Source organism: Lactuca saligna, chromosome 4, assembly GCF_052625555.1.
Source record: "Lactuca saligna cultivar CGN05327 chromosome 4, ASM5262555v1, whole genome shotgun sequence".
Taxonomy (NCBI): domain Eukaryota; kingdom Viridiplantae; phylum Streptophyta; class Magnoliopsida; order Asterales; family Asteraceae; genus Lactuca; species Lactuca saligna.
This window is the reverse complement of record NC_136420.1, coordinates 9,497,773-9,513,701: the sequence shown is the minus strand read 5'-3', so window position 1 is coordinate 9,513,701 and position 15,929 is coordinate 9,497,773. Positions and strand designations below refer to the sequence as shown.

The following is a 15,929-nucleotide window of genomic DNA, read 5'->3' as shown; positions in this document are numbered from 1 at the left end:
AGTTTTTAATATATAATATTTATATCATAATAAATACTATATTATTGGATTATTAATTTATTTTTAATTTATAATAATAGTTCTTGTATATTTTATTGGTTTCACCACAAAGTCGTAGGATACGCAAAATCATCGTCTCTCATCATCAAAATCGTTAGTATCACTGTCAAACACTTTCATTTCATATAGCTTATAATGAGAAACCATATGGAACATACCAGCACCATTACTTGGTCACCACCACCACTTATAATTATTATAAGGGTTTGTTCCCCATTATGTGAGATATAAATGATTATAGTGGATTATGAAGAGGTTGTCGCAGGTGGCTACCTGCAATGCTGGGTGGAACATGATAGGGTATCTACTGAACCAATAAAATAATGTTTCGTAAAATATAATAATCCCACAATAATATATATATATATATATATATATATATATAATGATATAAATATTATATATTAAAAACTATATATACTAATATATAATAATTCAATAAAAAAATAATAAATTTGACAAAAAAAATTAAAAATAAAATTAACTAAAATAAATTAAGAATCCGATAAAACAATATTTAGTATATGAAGAAAAATAATAAATTAGAAGTAATAATCCAACAAAATATATATAAAAAAAGGAATTAAAAAAATTAACTAAAAAATTAATAATCCAATAATATAATATTTATTATGATATAAATATTAAATATTAAAAACTATATGTATTGATATATAATAATTCATTAAAAAAATTATTCCAAAAAACAAATTAAAAATCAACTATAATAAATTAATAATCCAATAAAACAATATTTATTAAAATATAATATTATATATTAAAAATAATATCTATTAATATATAATACTTGAATAAAATAAAAAGCATGTATGCAAAAATGGTCCTTATAGTATGGTAAAAGAGAAAACTGCAAAAATTGTCGCTGGGGTAAAATTGTCATTTTAAGGAAGTTAACAGCGAACCATTTAAACTTAACGGATGAGAGACAAAAACCACAACAAAAGTTGTTGAAAAGGACCAAATCTGCAACTTTTCAAATGTTTGGATTGTAACCACATAAAATGAGAAACCACAAGGACCATTTTTGCAGTTTTGTCTTAAGGTTACAATAACAATTTTGGAGAAGAAAGAAAAGGGATAAGTCAAAATTAATACCGCTTAAGAAAAAATTCATAAAAACGTAGGGAAATCTCAAGAAAAGTTTCAAAATTTTAGTCTAATTTATGATAAAGTCCCAAACTAAATTTTGTTTATAGAAAAACACAGAATACCGGTTAAAACTTCGAAAAAACCCTTTTCGGCCGGTTTTGAAGATTTTGCCGGTATTCTGTCTTTTTTCGTTAGTTTGCTTAAAATTTTGGGACTTTTCCGAAAATTACCTTATAACCAAATATTGAGACTTTTTTTGAAAATTACAATGAAATTAGTGGATATTATTATTAATAAATCATTTATAAACATAACAAATATTTTTATTATAAAAAAATACACTTGTTGTTAATGGATATTATTATTAGCAAAAGGAGGAATGCTTATTGCTTATTGTTTATTGCTTATTAGTCATTTTACTCATAAGCTAATCCAAACACATTTTAAAAATAATTATTCTCATCATAATAAGCTAATAAGCTAAAAACTATTTATCCGAAGACCCTTATTATATGAAAATCCATTACATTTACACAATTAAAAAAAAAAAAAAAAAAAAAAAAAAAAAAAAAAAACTCGAAACATGAATCTTTTCCTAGTTATTATTATTACACGATCTGGTTTTATCGTTTGCTTTTCCCCTTTGACGTACGTATGCTGGAAACGAAGCACCCAAACTGAAATTCGAAAATCAAGCATATGTTGCTAGAGTTTTCCATAGCAGAGACGACTAAGAAACTTTGGTGCTTCGTGCTCGATCACCGGCGGTGACTGGACAGCTACTGATGTTTCCTTGAACGATGATACATTCTTCTTGTTTCAATTTCTCCTACCGATCTTTTTGGGTTTCTAATTTGTTCCCCTCCTCCTCCTCCTCCTTCAAACTAATATTTTTGTTTGTTTTTTGAATTAGGGCACCACTATTGATACCCAACCGGTAATCGATCGAGGCAAAACCCTAAAAGAACAGGTTTGAAACTTCTATTCGATTTGTCTTCTAATGGTGTTTTCGTTTTCTGTTTAATCTGACCAATTTTTGAATCTTACAGGACATTGCTCAAGAAGCTGTGAAAAGTGTAGTCCTCTTCTTCTATGTTCGTAGTCTTAGCCCCTGTCCCATTTAGAGCAATTGCATTTTGGTCCCTGAGTTCAACACTTCAGCATTTTTGGTCTCAAAATAATCGATTTGGAATTTTAATTCTGATATTCATGTTTTATAATGATTTACATCCGAATATGTAGTTTTCTTTTGTTTCTTGTTATTAAACTATTTCTAAATTAAAAGTTTTTAATCGACAAATATAATGTTACATTAAGCTCCATTAATGGAGAGGCGTATGGTTCACAACTAGCATGTTTAGAAGCTGAAGTAAAGGAGCATGTTACAGATGAAAGAGAGGAGCATGAAGAGGACAATTTTACTGCTTAAAAATATAACCTGATATAACAATCATTTTGTAATGGTATTTTAAGGCAATGCACTATACTATTTGGCACTTTGGAAGTGTTTTTTTGACAATTTTACCCCTGGTATGATATTGCTTAGAAATTAGATTTTTATATGGTATTGGTGTATCTGTGAAGATATTAGTGCAATCATATTTTATGGCTATGTATTTTACAGTTTTGTCACTTGATGGTAATCTTTATTTTAATACATTTGTATAATGTTTATAGTTTGTTTGTGTCCTATGTTGGTATATTTACCAGCTGACACTTTGGAAGTGTTTTTATCAAATAAGTCATTTTCCCTTTTAAACTGAGTTTTTGCAGGCATCAGAATCTTGGAATAGCTATTGTTGACACTTGAGTTACCTCGGGTAAAAACAGGTTTGCTGAAAGATTTCATCAACACATTAAATTAAAAATGAAAATAAAAGCAATAGATAAGGATAATGTATTAATTTTAATTAATGGGTTTTCTCCCAATTTGATTTCTTGTCTTTTGTTGTTTTTTTTTTTGTTTTTTTCCAATTTTGTTTTTTTTTTTTCTTGTTTTTTATTCTTTTTTAATTATTATTATTATTATTATTATTATTATTATTATTATTATTATTATTATTATTATAAATTTCCCACAAAATTTTAACATTCGGACGACATTATAAATTCGAATGGTTATGTAAAATCGGTTTTAAATATTTTTTATATTTTAATATTAATATTATTATTGTTATTATTATTATTATTATTATTATTATAAATTTCGAACAAAATTTTATAAATCAGACATTATAAATTCGAACGGCTATATAAAATCAAAAGAAAAACAAAGTTTGTCCCTATTAATAACGGATATTAATTGGTACGGTATTACGATTGTATAGTGCGTTATGTGGATTGAAAACATTTAATCGAGCACTATACAATGTTTTTCATACAACCGAATGTTCTCATCCGTAATTAATAGGGACAAACTTTTGCTTTTGTTTCCATTTTATATAACCGTTCGAATTTATAATGTCTGATTTATAAAATGTTGTTCGAATTTTATAACAATAATAATAATAATAATAACAATAATAATATTAATATTAAAATATAAAAAATATTTAAAACCGATTTTACATAACCATTCGAATTTATAATGTCGTCCGAATGTTAAAATTTTGTGGGAAATTTATAATAATAATAATAATAATAATAATAATAATAATAATAATAAGAATAATAATAATAATAATTATTATTATTATTATTATAGTAATAATAATAATAATTTGTGTTAAAAAAGAAAAAAAAATAATATCAAATCAAATGTTAAAAATTTGATTTAATTGAGTTGAAGGGATAAATATGGATAAAATGATACTTATATCACAACCCATTGATATTCTATTTTGCATACAGGGGCGGACGCAGGATTTCTCGGTAGGGGGTGCACAGGAAAGTTAAGGGTTGCACGATAGTAGAAAAAATAAAAATTTTCAAAATTTTCGAAAACTTTTCCACTACGGCCGGAAAAGTTAGGAGTTGCCGGTGCCACCGGTGACCCACCCTAAATCCGCCCCTGTTTGCATAGTCTACATATTGTTGTAGAAACTTTTTGTACGCAATGATCTTTTTATACAAAGCATTACCAACATGTAGATTGTAGGCAATCAAACACTGGCAACCAATGATCCATCTTTTGTCCAAAGTATTTTAATGCATGATGTGACAATCAAATTCAATGTTTTAAAACCCGAGTCGATCCGGCTGGTTCAACCGGTTGGACAGTGACCTGGGGTAGAAGACGGTTCAATTGAGAACGATTTTTTGTAAAAATACGGACCGGATCGAACCAGCCGAGTTTCCCCTAAACCGTGGTCGAGCCGTTATGTTGAACCGGTTAAAACCGGATTGATCCGTTTTAATAAGTCTTGGATACAAATAGTGAATGCTAAAACTATGTTTTGTTTTGTTTTTTATACTCTACTGGGTTAAAGCTAGTGTGCTACACGGGTGACAAATTAACATAACTTGGATTTAGAAATAAAAATTAAAGAAATAACAACATAATATCATTTGTCTAATGTTGAATGCATGATTTTATGAAAACTAAAACATCAAATAGAAATGTAGTGTATTTTTATTTCGGACTATATAAAAAACCTCATCATACCTATCTATTACCCATGCTTTACTAAAAATACTAACACATATCAATATAACTACAAAGAGCTATTTATTAATAAAAAAGACAAAGAAACTCCTATAAAAACCTACCACACAAAAAAAAAAAAAAATAGTAAATCAGTGTCAAATCAAATTCTGATGTGCAAAATAACAATTATGGCATCCATTTCCATCTTAGGTCAAGAACGTATAAAATTAAATTCTAAATTTTAATTGATATAATCGTATGCTAGGTCTTGAATGTGGAGAAAAAGAGAACCAAGAATCTATTGACATAAACCCACCTTGTATAATTAATTAAAATTAGCCAAAAGAACATATGATGCAACCGTATCAGGTTTGATTAAAATACATACTAAATACTAAGGAGACATGAACATAGTCACATACATACACACTATTCTTCTTGTAGATGGTAGTTATAAACTTCAGTATTTGAATGTTCCTTGTGTTTATTGGTGAGAACTTGAAAATCATGACTATTTGAGAATGAAACTCAGTTGTCCCTGTTTAAAAAAATGAAACTAGTTTGTTATTTGTGCTTACACACATATCAAAAGGCAATTTTGAAAGTATTAGCTAAGCATAAATAAAGTCATTTTTGTCCATTTTTAAACATCGAAGGTTTATAAGTCAATTTTGATAATAGTCGATAAGCAAAAGAATGAAACTCAAGGCCCAAGCTATGTAGCTTCATTTTGTAAAAATAATTTAATCACCGTAAAACATTTTGATCACATATACACACACAAAAATCACCGCTTCAATGTAAGAGAAATTTTTAAGAAATGGTCTATGTGCAACATTTTTGTCACAAACAATAGAATTTTAAAAGATAATTTTTTTTACAAAAATAAAAAAGATTAACAACCAAGTGATACCATTTATAACATTGTACTTAGAAAGTACATTGTTATAATTGGGAGTAATCAAGGAACCTGATGCATTTTAATGTCGAAGGAATTAGTTTATTCTATAAAAGAATCAAGGAAACCGGCACATGAAATAGTTAGTAGGAAGTTGGTAGGTTAAGTTAAATTAACCTTGGAAGCCAACATTTTATCTTCCCTTTTCAATTAAATGAGCATATACATATGATTAACAAAAAGCACAACCATATCATAAAACTTTATTGGAGTGAAGCCAATAACGCTCACATATAAGATGACATTGCAATATTTCATCACAAACAAAATAATTATAAAAAATAAGATTTTGAGAGGAATACCAGAAAGATTAAAAACTAAATGATGCCAATTATAGCATTATACTTAGAATGTATATTGTTATAACACACATACCTTCCAATAAAAAATAACATTCACATCAAATTCGCAGGAAAATAGGAAACAATTCATGAAAAATATTTAGTAAAAACATTTTTTTTTGAAAATACAATGCAATTAAATTGTCATTTCAGAAAAAAAAAAAAAGTTAGCATCACACCTGAACTGCTAACAATAAACGTCAAAAGACCACAACTTCAAGAAGCAAGCCAAGATCGCATATTCCCATTCCACGCAAATGATTCTAATTACCTTTTTACCCTTGGGCAATCTGATAGTATTCTACAAGGTCAAAAGAAGGTGTTTCTTGATTACAAAAAGAAAAAAAAAAAAAAAAAGAAATCTTTAGCTTTACCTCATCAAATATGTTTCAACTCAAGTTGAATAGCAAACACTTTTTGTATTATTATCCCCAGATGAATCAACGACATTAATGGAGGTTCCTTGACCAGGTAAAGGAGTAGACCTGATGCTTATTGAGCTGCTAATGCTTTCTTGCTAACGATATATATATATATATATATATATATATATATATATATATATATATATATATATATATATATATATATATATATATATAATATATATATCTCAAAACAGTTTGAAATGCTTTCTCAACACTATGTGCTTCAAGTGCTGATGTTTCAAGAAATGAAAGCCCTTCTTTTTCAGTGAGAGATTGGCCATCTTGTTCAGCCACTGCTCGGAGATGATTCAGATCAGACTTGTTTCTGGCCATCATTATCACAATGTTGGAGTCTGCGTGGTCTCTTAACTCACGCAACCATCTTTGAATGTTATCAAAGGTTTGGCTCTTGGTTATGTCATACACAGAAGAGCTCCAACTGCACCTCTGTAGTATGCATCAGTTATCGCTCTGTACCTTTGTTGCCCTGCTGTGTCCCAAATTTGTTCCTATACTGTCTTTCCATCAACTTGTTTTCATGTCATTTAGTCAAATCTTGGTGAAAAATGAACTCATAACACCCCTACGCATTCTATCAAACACTTGGTGTGCCAAATTGGATTGGATACTTTAGATACGTGACATGGATTATCAGACAAGAGTAATTCCTAATTAGTCGATATATTAGCATAAATTGTTCATCAAATCATAGGTTTATTAAGTTCATAAGAGAAATCAACAGGAAAAAGAAGGAAATTTAGACCTGAAGAGTTCTAGTAGCAAACTCAACTCCAATCCAATTTAGCAAACTAACCTGAAGAAGATGCAATCTTCGGGCCTATACGAAGAATAATCCACCGATTAACTTGAAGTATGAAGCAATGATTATCTTAAAGTTGGTATAAACAACAACTAAACCGAGTAAAATGAGAAAGATGTGCAGAGGGTGAAAGCGAAGAGCATAATTGTGTAAAGGGGAATTCCTTGTTTCAGAAAATTGAAGCCAAGAGCGTAATTAATGATATCAGAAGATGTATGTGGCTAGAAAAAAGATGGATGTGGATAATTTCCGAGATTTAGGGATATCTACAATTTTAGGATTTCAAAATTTGAATCCAAAATCTAATTTAGGAAGTAACATTAGATATGCGAGATTAAGGGAGAAGAACGCAGAAATGGTATATTCTGAACTTCACATAGAAACTTTCAGCCGGAAAATTCAATTGGAAAATTGCTCTAATTTTTTAGATTAAGGGACATGATTGTTTATTGAGAAATTAAATTACCTCCTACCTTTTATTCCTATAATTATTCCTACCCACTAAAATTATAACAAATCACCATTCAATTTAATTGTATTTTATATATTCCTAATATAATCTTAATGATTTAGTTTAAAAAATATGGAAAGATGACACTTATCATAATTTTATTGGGTAGGAACATTTGTAGGCATAAAAAGTAGGAATCAATTTAATTTCTGTTGTTTATTGTGTTTAGATTGATCTATATATTATGTTTTGATATGTTTTTTAATATTTAAACTTTGTAGACATTAAATTATTAGTTTTATATGTTTATTCATTATGGTTGAAATTAAAAATATATGAAAATAGAAAAAAAAAAACCATAAAATGGGTTGACCCGACAGTTCAACGGTTGAACCAGTTGACCCGTGAACTGTTCATCACACCGGATCAACTAAAAAACCGGGTTTTAAAAATTGATCAAATTTCAACCAACTTTTGTATCAAACAATATTAATCTAATGCTCAAAATATGTATATTGACATGTATAATATATAATTTTGCTATTAAAAACAATTATATTGACATATAATGAAATATCCTAAGCCATAGTGAAATGGTCGAAAAATACGTGGCTATGCCACATAACCTTATTTACACCATTAAACTTAAGTTACTCGACTAAATATATATATTTAAGAGTAGCCGCCGTCACTTCCTCTTAAATGGCCTTCCTCTTGATCTCTTCACCCCCTTGGTACTGTCGTCTTTACTTTCCATTTCCGCCTTCACACGCGGTGGCCGGCCTCGCTTCCTCTTCGGTACTTCAGTTGCTGGACCTTTGTCTGCCACCATTTTCTCCACCCGCCGTGGCCGCCCTCTAGGCCTCCTGATAGCTTCAGTCACCGGAAGTTTACCCTTTTTCTTGATCACTTTGGCTAGATATAACATATCTTCACTTTTGATAAATTTAAATACGCATTTGTCTCCTTCATATAATTCATTATCTCGCCGGAAATCAGGCCACCCTGACGACAAATAATACCTTTTAGCTTTCCGACTTCTCTCCAACTTTAACCTCATCTTCCACTCCTTGCCATCAACATTCTTCATTCTTATCGTTTTTTCTTCGTCCATTCCGGCCAATCCCACAAACTCTGCTGGAAGCCGCTGATTGATCCATGTTACCAACAAATGCACACAAACTGCAAATATAAGTTAAAAAAAAAAAAAATGCAAAGCTAAACAGATTAAGAAAGTATTTTTCGCAGATCTTACCAAATAATACTTGTGGGCTTTAGATATAATCTTCATAAAGAACGGATTCTCTTCAATATCACCACCACCATTGTCATCTTCGTCACCACCATCATGACGACGACCACCGTTATCAACATAGTCATCATCTTCCCCTTCTTCTTCTTCATCAACAACATCATGTTCCACCTGTATTTTTGTGGGGAGTTCTTTTTCACACCTATCTGGACTGTAAATTGAAAGTTCGAAGGTGGAGTGATGAACGAATCTGAAGACAAGAATATCCCCGATACCCAACTGGGTATCTTCAACGACCTGCTTCCATCCTTCGGAAAACCAGTAAATATCACCATATTTTTTGATCTTTAATCTCCAGGAATAGCCTTCATATACAGATCGGAGCATTACGTTTTCAGGGATGTTGTTCTCCAAGAGCACGCTGATAAAACCAGGTGGCAATGGCTGTAAAATTAATTACACGATTTCATGTTAATGGAATTTACAGGAAAAAAGAAAAATAGAGACTATAGAGTGCGCAAATGAGTACCAGGTGAGGGTTGGATGGGTCGAGCACGACCTTGAAGAAGGAAGGAAGCTGAGGAGTAGCCATTTTTGAAAGGTTTTTGAGCTGGAGAGAACTTTCTATATAAAAAGGAGAATAGTCGTCGTTTTTAGAACCCTGTTTTTTCACAAAGCTACCAAGCTTTTTCAAGATCATCTATGGCGGATATTAGTTCATCGAATGAAGAAATACTTTCTTGCCCCCAAATAATCATCGATAGAGACTTCATTCAAGCCATGATAGAACAGTGGTTTGAATTTTAACGTACTAAAAATCAAAACAAGTAAAATGATAAAACTTGCTGCCTGGACAAGGATAAAGAAAGATCGTTCGCGAATGAAAGTGGTGCCCGCCGGAAATCACAACCGTCGCCGGAAGATTGGAGCTATACGCCGGATTCCATGAGAGAGACAATCGATCAATTCAACCTTTTCAGAGAATCTGACCTCCACCAGAGTAAAAAAATTGAATACTTCATTTTTTTTACCTCATTTGATACCCTCACATGCATATTTCTTATATATTACTTTTTCCCAAAACATATATTTCTAAAATATTATATTTTTATTTATAACACTTACTCAAAAACTTCCTAGTTTATCAAAAGAAAAAGAAAAGAATATAAAAGAAAGGCACTTGAAGAACGAAAATGAATCATTTTGTTATTTCTTTTCAAATTCTTCCAAATTGAAAAGAAAGTTAAGAGGAAAAATGATCATTTCATTTCCTTCTACTTCATTCCTTTAATAAAACTCGGGAACATCAAATTTTTTTATTTTCTTCTCATTTCCACACATTTCCTTTCAATTCTCGTTAAGTTGAACTCGGTATATAATGAATTTAAAATAATTATGATTTATTGAAACAAAAAATAGAAAATAGAAAAAATTATATTAATAATACCAAGTTTTGTTGATTAGTTGTTTCTAAACCAAAATTTTCATTTTTAACTTCATATTAAACATTGTTCATAAAAACCATCTTAAGAAAATCACAATTCTCAAATACAGATCATCATCAAAATATCAGAGTGTCCAAAAATATGCATAATCATAAACTGCAGATGAATGTGTATAAGCAAGCCTTCGTTTTCCTGTGATCTTCATAAGTACCTGAAACACATTTAATCAACAACTGTAAGCACGGAGCTTAGTGGGTTTCCTAAAATACTACATATAACACATCATAAAATAAACAACTATGTTATCATCAACCCTGGAGACTACCCGAAGTCTCAGTACACACAGTAACACATATCACAGTAATGGCATATAGACCCAGCTAGTCAACACATATATAAATATATTTTACCACACAGGTAAGAATAGTGAGGAGACTTACCTCGCACAGATAACTGATAACACTCACACCCCAACTGCCGGAACTAGACTTCGCCTAATAATCACACCAATTAACACTAATTAATAATTAAGGTAATTTTTCATACTCTACTAAACCTATGACAAGACTTATCCACATTCAGCGCAAAAGACCATTTTGCCCCTTTAAAATCCCTCACAAATCCACTTAAGGCACAATTGGTCAAAAGTCAACGAAAGTCAACCTGCAGTCGTACGTCCGACATACACAACTCTACGTTAGGTGTAGAGCACTTGGTTAGGAAGGAACGGGCTCGCAACTGGTTACGCTGGGCGTAGCCAGGAGTACGCTCGACGTACACGATTGAGTCCCAAAACTCAACTTTTAATATCTTAATCATTAAGACATTTACTCCAACTTCAGATCTAGGCCTTAAAGGACGTCTTAATCCATAAAGTCTCTGACTTTAAGCCTTTACATGGCTAAAAAGAGCTAATTCCCAAAACCCTAACATTTCACTTCACTAGAAACTCCATAAGTCATGCATGGGAGAAAGGAAAGGACCAAGCTAAAAATTTTATGACTCTAAACACCCTAAAACATCTGAAAGGATAACTTATATGCTCAAGAATAACAAAGATCAAGTTTTTGGACAAAATGAACTTAAATCCAAGCCTAAACAAGATTTATCAAAACAAGCTCCAAAGTAAGAACTTTATACCTTCAAAAGATGAACAAAGAGATGCAGATCCTGGATCCAAGGCTTGAATGCACCACCACTCATTGAATGATTTTCCTTCTCTATCAAGAAAACTCAAGGATTACTCTCAATCTTCAAATCTCACTCACAAGGGCTAGGGTTTTGATTTTAAGGTTTGGAGGAAATGGAGGCTGGTCATAAGGAGGTCCAAGGGGATTAAGATGTTTAAATATGGGACATGATCCTAAAAATTTAGGGTTTAGAAGTTGCAAGAGTACGCCCGACATACTCATATGTACGCCTAACATACTCCTCCTCTTCCATGACCTTTATACTAACTTACGCTCAGCGTACGAGGTTGGCACACCCATTTTAAAGGGCTTATTTGCAATAATTTTAAAATGTTAAGGGTTTAATTGGAAATACCTGGAACAAGTGTTACAATTCACACCCCCACCCCCAACTAGAATCAGACAAAGTCCATGGGAAACCCTCCAATGTCTTACACATGGTTCCACTTGAACCCCCACATGGTCTTAGCCAGGAAAGCCATGGGAACCCCCACATGGTCTTATATCCAACTACCTCACGAACCCCCCAGGGTCTTCCATACAAGTATCACAAAGACAACTAGCATACCAAATACTACATAATCAACTAGCATACCACATATATATAACTACTTGCCATGGGAACCCCCGCATGGTCTTCACATAAATACATAATATATCAATAGCACATCCACAATAATCATCACAATTGGATAAATGGGTCTGCCTTGGTGCCTTAGACCCATTGGTATGGTGAGAAGACTCACCTCGAATGTAGAAGCTTCCCGAATGACATCCTTAGATGTTGCCCTGCCGACTTCCCAAGCTATCAATACTAATCGATATTCCCAATTAGAAATTGGGTTCCATACTATAATCCTTAATCCATTTCATGGGGTAGAATGACTATTTTACCCCTGGCCCAATATGATCCCAAAACTGAAGCCCAAGCCCCAAAATAAAGCCCAACATTATAATGTCCATAATTCGTCAATGGGCCTAACCCCGAGAAGGTACAATACCAAAAAGGCCTTGAATACTGAATGGTCAACCCTAGTCAACTCCCGGTCAAAGTCAAAGTCAACAGTTAATGTTGACCTGAACTCGTCGAGTGCATCCTATGTAACTCGTTAACTCGCCGAGTTTCCTATGTAACTCGTCGAGTTTCTTAATGTCCAGAAGACCGCAAACTTATGCAGAACAAAACTCTAATCCTTCATTGCACTTATCCATAATCTCAAAAATAGGTAAACCCTACCCCACTCGTCGAGTCGACTAAGGGACTCGACGAGTTCCTTCAGTCCTTTTTGTGTTTAGTCCTTTCCATTGGGATCTAAGGTCTCAATCTTTAGATCCAACACCCTAGGGTTGAGATACCACGTAAAGTTGCTAAATTTACATCCATGCAAGGCATTAAAGGCTAAAAACACTTAATCAAGGCTTATCAAGGGACTTAAAGCATGAAGGAGGGCCAAGACTTGATAAAGTTGGCAGCTTTAAGTCCCCAAAGGCCCTGAGATGTCCAGATCTAAAACAATATCTTCATATCATGCTCCAAACCAAGAATGGTACCAAACTAGGCTAATAATGACCATAAACTTTCATAAAAGGAGATTTAAGCAATGGAAGGTCAAGGTTTCGACTTTATACCTTAAAATGGTTACCACACTGGAGAAAATCTCAGATCTACTGCCTTCCACTTAATCCAGCCTCTTCAAGCTTCAAGTTCTTTCCAAAAGTGAACCAAGAATCACTTTCCAAGCTCACATACACACAAATGGGAGATGAGACACGATTTAGGGTTTCTCTAGAAAAAGGAGGTGATAAGGGAGGCTTAAGGCCTTTAAATAGGGTACAAACCGTGAACATTAAGGATTTTCTTTTCAGCTCCTACTCGTCGAGTTAGTGTCTTCCAACATGTTGAGTAGGTCCTTCATCGCACGTCCAATATGATTTATACTCGACGAGTTGGAGCTCCCTAAATCATTGAGTCCTAGCCCAAAACTCTAAAAATGTTGAAAACTGACAAATACCTAAACCAAGTGTTACATGAAGTACTAAAATGCAATCGGGTGACCAAATCCTCATGAAACCTCTTCCAGAATTTGGAGCTGAAATGAACATCCCGGTCTTATACAATAGAAGTAAGCAGCCCATGACGAGCCACTACCTCTCATATATAAATCTCGGCCAACTTCTGGGAATAAGAGCTCTCACTTATGGATAAGAAATGATCACTCTTCGTCAAACAGTCAACTATCACCAAGATAGGATCAAAACTCTTTGCAATCTTCGGCAATTTTTTTATGAAATCCATCGTGATTTGTTCCCACTTCCATAGTGAGACGTTTAATGGATGCAACTTGCCATGAGGGTGCTGATGTTTGGCCTTGACTTTTCCGTAGGCCAATGACCGCTCCACAAACCATGACACATCCCTCTTCATACACGACTACCAATAGTTATGTTTCAAGTCAAGATACATCTTTGTAGCCCCCAGATGAATGAATAATCTTGACTTGTGGGCCTCATCCATCAACACCCGTCAATCCCCACCGGTATGCAGTACCCAAAACCATCCATGAAGAGTCAATAACCTCCTGTTGTCAATATTAAAGGCTGAAATCTAACCAATCACCTGCTCCCTCTTCCGATTCTCCTCATTTATGGCCTCCGAATTCACATCTCTGATTATTTCAAGGACTATAGTCATCATAGTCATCTTTAAACACACATCTTGAATCGAAGCACTGACTGCCCTTTGGCTCAAGGCGTTGGCCACTACATTGGCCTTGCCCGGGTGATAAAGAATCTCACAATCATAATCTTTTACTACATCAAGCCACTTCCTCTGCCTCATTTTTATATTAGGCTAATCCATATGATATCATAAACTCTTATGGTCCGTGTAGATATTACACCAAACCCTGTAAAGATAATGATGCCAAATCTAGAGGGAGAAAACCACCACCCCTAACTTTAGATCATGGGTGGGATACTTCACCTCATGAGGCTTCAAATGCCTTGAAGCGTACGCAATTACATGCCCTCTCTGCATCAACACAACACGCAATCCCGAAATAGATGCATCACAGCAGACCAAAAAATTCTCAACTCCCTCAAGAAGGGTAAGTACCGGCGCCTCACAAAGTCTCTGCTGAAGTGTCTCAAATGATGCATGCTACTCAGGACCCCACCTAAATGTAACACCCTTTCTCGTCAACTTAGTGAGAGGAACAACAATCTTGGAGAAATCTCGAATGAATCTCCAATAATATTATGCCAAACCGAGGAAACTCCGAATCTCAGATGGAGATTTTGGAACCTCCCATTGCAGAACCGCCTCCATCTTGGCTGAGTCAACCAAAATATTGTTCTGATTGATGAGGTGTACCAGAATCTAAACCTCGCACAACCAGAACACACATTTGGAGAACTTGGCGTATAGCCTATCCATCCTCAAAACCCTAAGAAACTCACACAAATGTTCCTCATGTTGCTCCCCGGTTTTGTAATATACCAAGATAACATCGATGAAGACAATCATCGATTGGTCCAACATAGGCTTATACACTCGGTTCATGAGATCCATGAATGTCGCCGGTGCACTGGTGAGCCCAAAAGGCATCCCATACCCTCATCTGATGGTAACCAGACCTCAGATCGATCTTGGAAAACCAAGATGCTCCCTGCAACTGATCGGAAAGATCACCAATCGTCGGTAATGGATACCGGTTCTTCAATGTAAACTTGTTAAATTCCCGATAGTCAATACACATCCAATATGAACCATCATTTATCTTGACAAAAAGAATCGGTGCTCCACACGGTGAACTACTCAGCCAAATAAACCCATTGATGGGTTTTGAGCATTACAACATTCCTATGGTGCACATGCAACCCTAATTACTTTGGATCTAGGTTTTTCTCAATTTATACATGCAAATCATTTTCCAAAGCAAGAACCCTAAACTAGCATACAATTTTTAAAGTCAATGAATAAACTAGGATTAAAAGAATGCCTTTCTTGTTGATTGCTTGATCTTGACCTTCAAGAAATTAGTTCCTTAAGTGATGCACCTCTAATGGAGCCACAAACACCACTTAGCAATGGATGAACAAGAGAGGGAGGTGGAGGCTGCAAAAATCGGCCAGGCTTTCTTCTAGGGAATCAAGTGGCTGATTTTAGGAGTCTTAGGGTTCCTTTTAAAGTTGAGTTGCTACTAGGGTTTTCAACTAAAAACCCTAATTACCTTGCTTAGGCCCTAAGAAATCCACAAACCCACATGATAGGCCTTGGATGAAAACT

General features: G+C 33.6%; 1 protein-coding gene and 2 long non-coding RNA genes across 7 annotated transcripts; 1 reads left to right on the top strand and 2 right to left on the bottom strand.

Moving 5' to 3' along the window:
• Positions 1-1,773: 1,773 nt before the first annotated feature.
• On the top strand, positions 1,774-4,353 carry LOC145041179 (uncharacterized). The gene is made up of 3 exons (XR_013679985.1): positions 1,774-2,140; positions 2,220-3,000; positions 4,021-4,353. It is a non-coding gene; the product is annotated as an uncharacterized LOC145041179 (long non-coding RNA).
• Positions 4,354-5,057: 704 nt separating this feature from the next.
• Positions 5,058-7,701, bottom strand: LOC145041178 (uncharacterized). 5 transcript variants are annotated; one of them, XR_013679981.1, is made up of 4 exons: positions 7,402-7,701; positions 6,430-7,321; positions 6,235-6,356; positions 5,058-5,294 (listed from the first exon to the last, which is right to left on the bottom strand). It is a non-coding gene; the product is annotated as an uncharacterized LOC145041178 (long non-coding RNA). The 5 variants fall into 5 exon arrangements; XR_013679980.1 differs by having other exon boundaries at positions 6,430-7,151; positions 7,247-7,700; XR_013679984.1 differs by having other exon boundaries at positions 6,430-7,111; positions 7,247-7,700.
• A 601-nt stretch (positions 7,702-8,302) lies between these two features.
• On the bottom strand, positions 8,303-10,020 carry LOC145044329 (B3 domain-containing protein Os03g0212300-like). Its single transcript, XM_078993191.1, has 3 exons — positions 9,536-10,020; positions 9,010-9,450; positions 8,303-8,901 (listed from the first exon to the last, which is right to left on the bottom strand). The coding sequence occupies exons 1-3, from the start codon at positions 9,704-9,706 to the stop codon at positions 8,443-8,445; spliced, it is 1,071 nt and encodes a 356-aa protein (XP_078849317.1). The 5' UTR covers positions 9,707-10,020; the 3' UTR covers positions 8,303-8,442.
• Between the last annotated feature and the right edge of the window lie 5,909 nt (positions 10,021-15,929).